Source organism: Marmota flaviventris, chromosome 13 (genome assembly GCF_047511675.1).
Source record: "Marmota flaviventris isolate mMarFla1 chromosome 13, mMarFla1.hap1, whole genome shotgun sequence".
Taxonomy (NCBI): Eukaryota; Metazoa; Chordata; class Mammalia; order Rodentia; family Sciuridae; genus Marmota; species Marmota flaviventris.
The window spans coordinates 28,122,198-28,135,406 of record NC_092510.1 but is presented as its reverse complement, the minus strand read 5'-3'; the positions used below and the strand labels follow the sequence as shown (position 1 = coordinate 28,135,406).

Sequence of the window (13,209 nt, the reverse complement as noted above, 5' to 3'; positions counted from 1 at the left end):
TTGGATCTGGCAAGTGGAGACTGTCTGTGCTTCATCATGTGAGATGGTTCCCTCTGCCATACTCTTCCATCATGATGTTCAGCCTCACCTCAAGCCTGGAGGAATGGAGCTGGCTGCCTATGGACTAAGACCTCTGAAACCTTGAGCTCTCAAATAAACTTTTCCTCCTCTAAAATTGTTTTGGTCAGATTCTTTAGTCAGAGCAGTGAAAAAACTGAGTAAAACAATATTATAATACCATAAGATCACCATTAAAAATGGCAGAACAAAAACCCAAGGATGATTTGAGCTACATTATAAAGCAATTATTTCCCAGTTATGAAATGGATATATATATATATATATATATATATATATATATATATATATATATATATATGCTTACCCCTTACTATTGTCACTTAAGGTCTGATTCACCCTTACATTGGGAGCAACATAATCATACTAAGATGGGTCAAGTAGATAGTACTCATTACCTTGGGTGGTATCCTTCCAAACCCTGTTCTTCTATAATGACCATAAGATCCTCTGATCGGCTAAAGACTGAGAATGGTGACCTGTCATTTACTGGAGAGAATGTAATGGAACTCAATGGCTCTGTGGAACCAGTCTTTGGCCTTGGCTTTCCTTCACTTGAATAGGACATTGCACTTTGGGCTTTCACTGGATACAGAAGCATATTCAATCCTCCTTCAGTATGGGCTCTAATAACTTTTCCCCCTTAAAAGACAGAGGGATTCGATCATTGTTGCTGTGTTTGTTCCTACTTTAGAGCTCTTAGATGTGATTGCCCTCATGGAAGTATTAGCTAATTTCACCCATCAAGGCTTAAACGACAGCTGACAAACATTACAATTGGTAAATACTGAAATGCCCTTAATAAGAAAAGCATTCTTGGGGCTGGGGCTGGAGCTCAATGGTAGAGCGCCTGCCTAGAACGAGTGAGGCACTGGGTTCAATCCTCGACACCACATAAAAATAAAAAAAAAGGTATTGTGTCCATCTATAACTAAAAAATACATATATTAGAAAGAAAGAAAAGCATTCTTAGAAAACCACAGGGCACTTGATATTATCACTGTTTCTTGAGGGGGTACTTGTGCTATTATTAAAACAGAATTCTGTGACTATACAACTGATGAATGATCAACTCATCAGTTATATGAAAAAATTGCTTTTAAAATGACCTTGTACTTAGCCTAGGAGAATTGTTTTAATTCTCTGTCTGGATCAGGTTCCAGCTGGCTAAAAGCCTTACTGATAGTGTTATTAATACTCCTTGCTATTCTTATTGATGCTTGTATTTTTATAAATTTTTAATATGATGCATAACTCACTGTTTAACTACTTCTATTACCTGAATAATGATCTCATGTCAACCAGAAGCCATCAGTCATTCATCAGAGGACTGAATCCAGTGAAAGCCCAAAGTGCAAAGTATCAAGTCATTTTATAAGCCATGCTCCTCTGTAAGCCCTGCTCTCTGACTGCCTCCTTGTTACTCAAATGTGACCTTAAGCTCTCTATCTACAATCACCTTTTCTTTACAGGGATATGCCCTCCTGGGAATGAACCTCCCCAGATCCAAGGGACCAGATCTACTTAAAATCAACATATAATACAAAGATTGATTATTGATGCTTTCAGTCATGATCAAAAGGGGAAAATATGAAAACTATAAGAAAATCATAACAAAAAGCAACACTTACAGAGCCCTTCAAGGCAGAGTTAGTAGGTCATTAGGGGACCAGGAATTACTGGTATTAGGAGCTACTACCTGAGAAAGTGAACTCTTGAATTGGGCATGGAAATGTAAACTTTTGAATTGAGCCAAGTCTGCAAAAAACACTAACATCTTTTAATGCGTGCTGTAGCTGCAACTGTCACAAATAACAAATGAATTTTTCACTAAAGATAGTTGTGGAGATCAATCATGTATAGCTTAGTGATATGTATCCTAGTGTTATGATAACTTTTCTGTACCATTCATCTTCCTTTTCATGTAACTTGTAAGATTTCTCTCTCCTTATCTTCTACTTCCCTTTATTTTATTTTTCTTCATTCATTCATTCATACTGGAGATGGAACCCAGAGGTGCTTTACCACTGAAAATGTCCCCAGCCCTTTTATTATTTGTTTTGAGACAGGGACTTGCTAAGTTGCTTAGGGTCTCATTAAGTTGCTGAGGCTGCCCTTAACTTATGATCCTCTTGTCTCAGTCTCCTATGTCACTGGGATTACATGCATGTGCCACCACACTCGGCTCTCCTTCCTTTTAAAATTCCTGTACAACATGAACTTCTTTGGAGCACTCATTCAGAACTGTTTGAATCTTTATTTTCCCAAATTGCAATTCCCAAGATATATAAATAAAATGAAATAAGGATCTTTTGCTTTTATAATTTCTGAATTTAAATTGACCAAACATGCCTATGCACCTCATCATCTGAGTATTCATCTGTGTCTTTTACAATATGCTCCATAATAAGCCACTAAATGTAAGTAAAATATTTCCATTAGTCCTATTAGCTGTCCTATCAAACTACTAAACCTGAGGAAGGGATTTGTAAATATCTTTATTTATAGCCAATTGGTCAAAAGTACAGGTCCATATTAGGATTTAAAATTGGTTTCTGAAGTAGGGGAAGTCTTGTGGGACTAAGCCCTTAACCTGTAGGAACTGGCACTATCTTCAGGTAGATAATGTCAGAACTGAACTGCATTATAGGATACCCAGTTGGTGTCCTCTAGAGAACTGTGTGGTATATGTAGGAAAAATCCTAAATATCTGGTTATAGAAGTACTCTTTGTAAGAGTGTAGTAGGAGAACTGTTTCTTGTCTTTACCTGAAACCAGAAGTAACAGGTTTCCCTGGACAAAGTATTTTGAAGGCTATCTGGTATACCCTTCAACTCTGAAATTCTAACTGTGGCTCTGTTCTAATGATACTGGTTCTACTCCTTTATCATTAGGATTTTTCTTTTCTGCATGGAATATCACCCAAACTGTGTACCATGTAATGTTTTTATGTATTACTTTAAAAAATGTTTCTGCTGACTAATACATTTGAAAAACACTAGATTTCTATATTATAGGAATCTTTAGCACAGTGTTGTCAAAAATAATTTTTGTGATAATGAAAATGTTCTATGTAGTACTGAGCACTTGACTAGTGCAACTGAAGAGTGGAATTTAAAATTTTATTCATTTTAATTAATTTAAATAGCCACATGAATTTAGCTGCTAACCATATAGGTTAACCATAGCCTTAATACCTTTAATATTCAAAAGTATATTGTGGGGCCTAGTACATGCCTGTAATTCTAGCTACTCAGAAGGCTGAAGTAGGAAGATTGCAAGTTTGAGGCTAGCCTCAGTAACTTAGTGAGAACCTGTCTCAAAATAAAAATAGAAAGAGAAGGAATGGGAATATAGTTCAAGAGCTAGAGTACCCCTGGATTTCATCCCCAATATTGAAAGAAAAGTATACTGTAACTCTTGAAGAGCAAAAGAAACTTTCAGTGGTCACCATTGGCCTTAGAACATTTAAAAAATAATTATCTCACAACTAGTATTTTGAAGAATGCACTTCAAATACTAGGGTGGAAGACAAATTTCATTACTTCCTTTGTCTCTACCTCATTCTAGGCATGATTAATAGTGCCACGGTTCTGGATCTTGGTATGATATTGTAGCTGGTGCAGTACAAGAGAGTGATTCTAGTGCAAAGTGACAATTGTGTAGGTTGCAACTGAAAATTTTAGTCTTTTTGTGTGTGTCTGCCTTAGACACAAATCCTTATAGTATGAGGTTATTGTCCCAGGGATTTATTATTTTTTTTTTCTTGTGGTTATTATTGTTTTGTTTGTTTTGCAGTTCTGGGGATTGAATCCAGGGCCTTGTACATGCTAGCAAGTACTCTACCACTGAGTGACAATTCCACCCGCCCCACCTCTTTCCTGTTTGTTTGTTTATAATTAAGGTACTATGCTTTCTTGATATCATATTTCCAATTTTAAACAATCACACAATTACATGTAAATCTGGGGAACTTAGACACTAGCCAGAATTTGGTAGTATGATATCTAGCTACTGGTTATCACAAGAACTGAAAACATGGGCCACAGCCCAGGTGATAAAATGTGGCCCACACTAGTGAGTTTCAATATTCAAATCAACTCTGAAATTAAACAAATTGAACTCAACACCTTCCTTTCACACAGTTTTTTTTTCCTCTCTTGACTTTAATCATTGAAATCACAAGTTGAATGCATAGGAAATGGTTCTCTCACTGAATAATGGAGATGTTTGGATACAGAATACCCCAAGAAAATGAATAAATGCTTCTCTCACCAGGCCTCAGGTCTGCAGCATCGGGACTTGGCATTCCCTCCTCAAAGGGGATGTCCATTCCTACATCCTCTGACAGTAGCCTGGAGAAAACAAAGCAGAGTGTAAAACACTGAGTGGGATTTTATTTTCTTTGAAAAGGAAACCCAGAGATTACTGGGTACGATTTTCAACTCAAATGAAATAAGCCAAATATGTGCACTGAATCCATTGTTAAGTGACCCCAAATTAAAATAGAGTTTCTGCAATTAACTGTGAAAGAGAACCATGAACACCAATTTCATGGGCAACTCAAACTCCAAGTTCACCTGCGTACAGAAATGCCTTCCCCTACCAGCTCACCCAAGTACAGTACAGGACCACACTCAGAAACTGGAAATACAAACACCTGATAAAATATATTTTGGGGAATATTTAATATGTATTTTTTCAACAAGAGAAGCAATATATATATATATATATATATATATATTTTAGAGGAAAGAAGACCCAAGTTTGTATGTATTTCTCCCCTGTGTTGATTTGAGTATACGACTTCAATTGCCTTGGGCAGAGGACAGTATACTCTGCTATGTTCCTTCACTTTTTGAATATTTAAAGGTTCATCATAAATATATGTTAGGTGGGGAGGATGGCTCTGGTCACAACTTACCATCTCTTGTGTCTATTTGGTTCTGAGCCCAGGCCATTTATATTCACCTACTTGGTAAGAGGATTGCAGGGAAATAGGAAAATACTGCTCCCCTGGAGAGAAGTGAGTGAAATTAAACAAATTGAACTCAACACCTTCTTTTCACACAGTTTTTTTCCTCTCTTCACTTTAATCATTGAAATCACAAGTTGAATGCATAGGAAATGGTTCTCTCACTGAATAATGGAGATGTTTGGATGCAGAATACCAGAAGAAAATGAATAAATGCTTCTCTCACCAGGCCTTGGCCCGCCAACCCCACAAACCCTCTGAAAACACAGCATCACGGAGTATTATGGTTTGGACCTTAAATGCCCCCCAAAGGCCCATGTGCTAAAAGCTTGATTGAAAGCCTGTGGTACTCTCAGGATGTGGTGGGAACATGTCCAATAGTATATAAGAGGTGCGGCCTAGGGTTGCAGATGTAGCTCAGTGACATAGTGTTTGCCTACCATGCATAAGGCTCTGGGTTCAATCCCCAGCACTGGGGAAAAAAAAAAAAAAAGAGCTGGGGCCTAGTGAAAGAAAGTCAGGTCACTGAGGCATAACCTTGAAGAGGGTGTTGGACCCCCACCCCCTTCCTCTCTTTCTTTGCTTCCCAGCAGCCATGAGGTGCGTAGCTTCATGGCCATGCTTGGTTGCCAGCCATCATTCCCTCCATGATGTTCTGCCTTACTACAGGCTCAGAGCAGCAGCGCCAAGTGACCATGGTCTGAAACTTCTAAAACCATGAGCCCAAATAACCCTTTCTTCCTTTTAAAGTGATTGTCTCATTTTTTTTTCTTTTTACCACAACAGAAAGCTAACACAGAGAATTTCTCTCTCTACACAATTTCTGTGACTCTGACCTTGAATGTTCTTTAAAGCTAAAGCTGCACCCTAACATCAAGATGGCGGGCAAGGCTGGGGGTGCAGCTCAGTGAGACCATGCTTGCCTAACACATCAAGGCTATGGGTCTGATCCTAGCAGAAGAGAAATACAGACAGTGGGCAAGAGGCTGGCATGTGAGTAAAGCAATGATGCAGCAACAAGAAAACCTGTGCCACAGTGTAGCTCCCCACACGAGGTGAAGTGAACCCCATTGTTCAGCAGTAGGGTGGGAGAGGGGACAACTGAGAAGTCTTATGTCAGGCCCAGGTTTGAAAGTCCTGGGACCCATAGGGATGGATGTCTGGCTTCCCATGCTGCTGCAGTTTGATTTTCTTACACTCACCCTTTTGTCTTCTGAAGCCATCTGTGTATATTCTCCTGCATCAACCTCCTTCTAGTACCATTAATGACAAAATGCTATTAAAAGCAGCTGGATTCAAAACTTCAGTTTCATCACTGACTGTGTGTCAGACCACTTTATCTTTTTGTGCCTCAGTTTCCTTACCAATAAAAGGAGAATGTGCAATGCCTGAAAATAAGCACTGACAGAAAAGCAATGCTTTGCATTGTAGCTCTTTTTTGCCTTCCATGACAATTGCTTTCTCCATTGAATTTGAAGCTTCATGAGAATAAGAATCATACCTGTCTTATTCATTATTATTGCAGCATCCAGTATAGACAAACATCAATACATATGTGCCAGGCAGAATTTTTGAGCCTGAAATACCCTAACTGCACATATATATTATTTCTCTAGTTTTCTGCCCAAGAGTAAACCTTAAAATAAATAAATAACTAAATAAAGACCTCAGATTCCTACCAACCTGACAGAGCACATAAAAATGAAGGCCTGAACCTCAAAATAAATTTGAAGGGTTTTAAAATGGATAGAGAGTATTAGCTTCAATTCTGCAGGTTTTATAAATGCTTGTGAGTTAAGGACAGCATCATGGAATTACTAAAGGAGTCTCAGATGTGAGGTCACAGTTCTGAGTTATGGATCACTGTTAGTACTGAAAAGCTGATTGACTCTAAGAAGATTAGCTGACCATTTTGGATTTTAAATGAATAGAACAAATACCCAACATCACAGCGTCTATGGTAAATAAATATAATACATATGAAAGCACTCTGTAAATTTTAGAACACTGAGTTTAAGAACCCCCCCACACACACTTCCCATTTAAAAAATATCACCTGTAGTAATGGTTTAACGGAAGTATGTATCATGGTTGGATAAAGCATAATCAAGGCTACTACAATTTGGGTATTAGCCCAGGCAAGGGATAATTTTACAACATCACAAATCTCTAGAGTATATAAATGCCCTCAGACTCATTGACATTAGAGAACAGACCCTTTGCCTCTCAGCACAGAGCAGGAGACCCTGTGAAGAAGGTGCTGGAAAGCCAGTGGTGGCATGCACCCAGGGAAGGGAAAACCTGAAGGTTGTGATGGGGATGGGGTGATTGGAGGGAAGGGCTCTCACAAACCCATGGATACTAAAGAGGGCTATGGGAACCTTTAAGAAAACCTTAGGGATGGGGAGAAATCTGAGCCAGAATAGTCTACAAGTAAGTTAGGGAGAAACCTAAGTCATACTCTATAAATACTTCAATCACATTCATACATTGGGTTCATAAACATTTGTAGAAATGAAATGGCCAAACCAAACATAGTACTTGGAGTGAAGCAGGCTGCTAATTTTATTTTTTCTTGCAATGCTGGGGATTGAACCTGGGGATCCACGAATGCTAGGCAAGCACTTTACCCATTGAGCTACACTCTCAGCCTCTGGAATAGTAGTTTTCTGATAAGCTATGGAAGCCTCTCAGAATCTGTTAGGTAGTGAATCTGTCCAACCAAAAGATAGGTAGTTATATCTTATCTACCTATATCAAATGCTTAATTTTGGATCTTGTGTACACAAAATGGAGCTAACAAAGAGGGTTACAAACACAAGTCTGACTCTACTGTGGCTAAACTAGCCATATGTCTCCACCTAGAGGATGAGACAGAAATATTTTATGGTTTCTTTGCTGACTGATGCTGTATGTAGCTATATTGTTCTTCACCCATATTTCTGGCTCTTGGTCTTTGGTGTACATGTTAATATTTCACTTTTCTGCCCCTTGGGAGTTATAGTGGCTATGTAACATGGTTTGGCTGATAAAAAGGAACAGAAATACAGGTGTCTCTTCTGGGCAGAAGACTTATGAGCAAGTGTAGGTGCCACCTCCTTCCCACCTTTGCAGGGTTCTAAGTGCCTATGGTAAGCAGAATCCCCTATGAAAGCTTGTGGGATATGTGAACAAGAAATGAATTTTCCTTCTGTTTGGCTATGAGACATTGGAGTCATTTGTTACCGTATCATCTTCTAGTACCTTTTTTTTTATTTTTTAGTTTTAGGTGAACACAATATCTTTATTTTGTTTCTATGTGGTGCTGAGAATTGAACCCAGTGCCTCACACATGCTAGGCAAGCATACTACCACTTGAGCTACATCCCCAGCCCCCATCTAGTAGCTTTTGCCTATACAGCTTTTATTGTTTTGAAGGGAATATCTAACTCACAATATGGGGAAAATTTTCTTTCCTAATTTGAGTAACCCATTTCCCCATTCCCCAGTCTCACATTGACAATACATAACTTCTTGTCAGGGTTGCTAAAGCATAAAAGAACATTTTAATAAATGAGAAACAGCTTCAGATGGACATCAAATGCTTTTGAGTATTCTATAAACTTTGGTATTAATGTGCCATCTTTATGGGTTGTTTTTTTTTTTTTTTTGTCAGAGTCATCTGTTACTTGTCAATTTATATAATATTTTTCTTTCAAAGTGACATTTATTTATGTAAAGTTACTTTGATAGGAAGGTTTGTGTCACCAGTGTATACAGAAACTTAAACCACTCACCTAAAATGCATGGTCACATAAATTAAATATAATAAAAATAATGCTGTTACTTTTGAATTGGACACCCCTGGATCTCACTCCACAGCTTCTCTCTTTACTAAAAAAGAGAGATTAGGAATTGTTAGCTATGTCTGGCAAGGTGTAATGTCATGTACAGTGGTTCCCCACCTACATTATTTCATTTCCTGGGATTTCAGTTACTCATGGCAAACTGAGCTCTGAAAATATTAAATGGAAAATTCTAGAAGTAAGCAACTCATATGTTTTAAATAATTTACTATGATATATTGCTATAACTATTTTATTATTGGTTACTGTTGTTAATGTGTTACTATGCCTAATTTATAAATTAAACCTTATTAAACATAGTATACATATATAGGGTTCAGTACTACGTGGTTTTAGACATTTGCAGAACATCTTGGAATGTATCCCCTGCAGATTAGGTGGGACTACCATATCCCTATAAATATAAGAAATGTGCCAGATGGAATAGAATATCCAAAAGGTAATTAATACATTTCCAAGTTTCAAAGAAACCAGGGGAAATCCTTGGGTGCCAAATTGAAGAGTTATTGGAAATATGCTGAAAATGGTAGTTTGTAGGATTTCTAGACTGGATATAGGCCCTAGGGTCCCATAGCAGAAGAGACCTCTGGGTGCTTTAAGAAAGGCACAGATCTTAACTTCTAAATGAGGCTGTGGAGCTTAAAGAAATATTCCACTAGTATAAAGGGGATGAGAAAAAACTCTTTTCTTTGACCTTGGAAAGCACAGTCTACCAGGGATATTGGGTAGAAAATAAAAAGCAACATATAAGAATTGTAGACACTTGTCATGTGATAAGCATGTCTCAATTTATATTACCTGAGTGATGTAGAAAACCCAAATAAAGAAGTTAAAATTGAAATTCATCTATCATCATTGAATATCTACAACCCAGAAGAATTAATTGTAAAAAAAAAAAAAAAAAAAAAAAACACTTGGTAATACTTATTTTTACACCCTAGGGACTTAATGGAAACCTACTTGGGAGCAAGATAAAAATAAACTTTTTTGAAAGAAGAGTGCACACCAAAATACAAAAACAAAGCCTTCCTAGTGGTTGCTATAAAATGCAGTCACAGCAATGAAAGAAAACAAAACCAAAACCAAAAAAGAACAATATAAAAAACACAGTAAGGATTAAGGTAAATGACTGTGCTAAAGCAGTGAGACTTAGGTTTGCCATAACAGGTAATGCCACTTGAGCCCTGAGTAGCCATGCTGCTTATAAAAGAAATAAGTAACATAATAATGATGCAGAAGACACATTTACAATACAGTGGTATAAAATGATATATCAGAAAAAGATTGCACACAAGAAAGCATAATATTAATGTCAAACAAAACAGACTTTAAGCAGAAAAGGCAATATTAAGGCTAAAAACATTATTTAGTGTTAAAAAGAATAATTCTTCAGAAAATGTTATAATTCAGAGCCAACAAGCTTTCAGCAACTGTCTCAAAATATATAAAGCAAATATTGAATGTAAATTATAAGACACAATGAATTTCATGGGGGAACTTGAATATACCTTTTAAGAATTAATGAATTTGAAATGTGTACGAATATGGAAGTTCTAGGTCTGCCTGTGGGTGTAGCTCAGAGGTAGAGCATTTTCAGTACACAGGAGGTACTGGGTTTGATCACCAGCACTACCAAAACAAATTAAAAAAAAAAAGAATGTGGGAGATCTGAACAATGCAATAATGTAGCTTGATCTAATGGACAGATCTGCATGCAGTAAAAATATTGAATTTTTTTCGAACCATACAGGATGTCCCATAAAACACCAAAGTCGATTCACATGCACCATATTCTCTGACTTCAAGACTTTAATTTAGAAATCAGTTACAAAAAGAAAGTTTGAAGACAAAATCACACTTGTATGTGACCCAACAATAACAACGCCTTACCTAGCAAATGAAAGCAGCTAAAGAAGTTCCTAGAGGAAAATAAATGGCCTTAAATTCAAATATTAGAAAATAATGAGGAATCTAGAGAGAAACAAGGAATTTTAAAAGGGAGGGGGCCTCATCAAAATAGAAGGGATAACAGAGAAGTAGAGTAAGGGGATTGAGGGGCGGAGGAGGGATGGGAAATGGGAGAAACGAACAATTGACCACACTATGTTAATGTGCATGTATGAATATATCACAATGAATCCATATAATTCCATATGTGTAACTATAATGTACCATTTAAAAACAAATCACAAAAAAAGAAAATAAGATGGAGGCTGGGGATATTGCTAATTTGGTAAGAGTACTTGCCTCTCATGGACAGGCCCTTAGTTCAATCCCCAGCACCACAAAACAATAACAACAACAACAACCCAAAACAAATAAACAAAAAATACTAGGAAAAAAAATAAGAAAACAAGATGGCCTGAATTAGCCAAGAGGCAGTTATAAAAATAATCCTGCCCTTATGTGATTTATGCTATCTTTGATAAATCTGTGTACCCCCTCCCCCAAATGAATGCCACCAAGTAGAGGACAGTAATGTAAATAGAATTTTCCAATTTGAGAATGGATCCCATATAGATTGGCAGGTCATTATGTTTCTGGCATTTATTCTTCTTAATAAAGAAGGCTCATTGTTGTAGCATGACAATCTTGACACCACAGATAGTAAAGGTCAATAGATGCAAAACTTTGGGACACAGAGGCACCCTCTTGCTTTTAGAATGGGTCTAAAATTAAGCCCTTTCTACATTTTTAATTTTTTTCCAGTATATCTGGATCTGGAGGGATTTGATTATTGTAGGGCTAGCTTTGCTTGAAACCAGGTTCTTTTTGAAAGGTAATGACTAGTGCACCAAGACTTGGCGCACACACACACCCATACACACACACAGATAACATTTCTAGATGGTAATGTTTCCTGACAGGCACATACACTCAGCAGCAGGCAGCACCCCTTTGTGGGAGCAAACCTTCTTATAAGCTTGGCTACTAAAATATACAGCGTCATAAGAAGTACAGTAGCAGGTCAAGACCTGGGGCCGATTGTTCTTTAGAAAAACACTGATGATTGTGCTGTTGTATTTTGGGGAAATGATTATATAAATGGAAAGTTCCCTCATGTCAGAGTTACTCAAATTCTTCTGACTTCCTTCTAGTCAAATGTGATACACATGTCAGATAAAGTCACTTTCTCTAGAAATGATGCCAAAACGTAGGGAAAAAACCAAACAATACTTTCATGAGATGCTTGTCATCCTTTGTTAAGTACATAAATAGCTGAGTGGCTGGAGGATTGTCATTTCAGGATTCCTGTCTGATAAAATAGCTGCAAAATTTAAAACAACAATACACGCCACTCTGTGAACCCCAGATAACTTTTCAAATTGCTCAGAGTAGGAGGTAAGATTGACTTGCACCAGGTTTCATGCTCAGCTTGATCAAGCTGAGACCAAGGATGAGAGGTTCCACAACAGGAAGCTGTGATCAAGCCCATGAAATCAGGCTCTTGGCAATGATTCGGATTCACTACCCAGCTGAGCCTCACTCCCCCTGGAACAGATAAGCTCTGTAGCCAAGCAGGAAGAAGAGTCCTAGGAGCCAGCTGGCAGAGGGAGGTGAAGGAAGGAGGAGAGAACAGGGAAAGAAGCGAACAACAGAGAGCTGAGCCTGCACATTCACCCAAATATCACCTTCTTTAGGGAATCTGCAAAACCTCACAAGCCACATCTGTGGGTTCCCAAAGGACAATGACAATGCAGTCTCCTTACTCAGGCTCAGATTCCAAAACTCTAAAGGTAGCAAAAACATCACTCAGTACCCCAAATGATCCCCACCAACACACAATTTCTTGAATTGTCCCCTGAATACAGCAAAAGTGGTCTTATTGACAAACTTCTTCACAGCATTTGAATCTTAGAAACACTAGCATTTGAGACACACTGAAACAAGAATAATAAAAAAAGCCTAAGTTTATTTTGCTTTTCAGATGATAATTATATCTTTGATAGTGAATGGAGGTGCATGCAGAATTGTATCTCTTACTGCCAGCTGTATGCCACTCATCCTCTTTTAATATTTTTTCTATAACTTTAATAGATATCAATACATTTGGGCTTTTGTTTTGTTTTGTTTTTGTTTGATTGCTTTGTTTTGTTTTGGTACTGGGGATTAAACCCAGGGGCACTCAACCACTGAGCCACATCCCCAGCCCTATTTTGTATTTTATTTAGAAACAGGGTCTCACTGAGTTGCTTAGGACCTCACTAAGTTGCTGAGGCTGGCTTTGAGCTCATGATCCTTCTTCCTCTGCCTTCTGAGTCACTGGGATTATAGGCGTGTGCCACTGCACCTGGCCATTTGTTTGTTATT

General features: G+C 37.8%; 1 protein-coding gene across 1 annotated transcript in view; it reads right to left on the bottom strand.

Annotated features, from left to right (window-relative positions):
• Positions 1 to 13,209, bottom strand: part of LOC114096562 (protein prune homolog 2) — a 68,003-nt gene that overhangs the window by 28,895 nt on the left and 25,899 nt on the right. Inside the window, exon 2 of the mRNA XM_071600554.1 lies at positions 4,354 to 4,433. Coding sequence (XP_071456655.1) covers positions 4,354 to 4,433 — 80 coding nt within the window. The remainder of the gene's footprint in view (positions 1 to 4,353; positions 4,434 to 13,209) is intronic.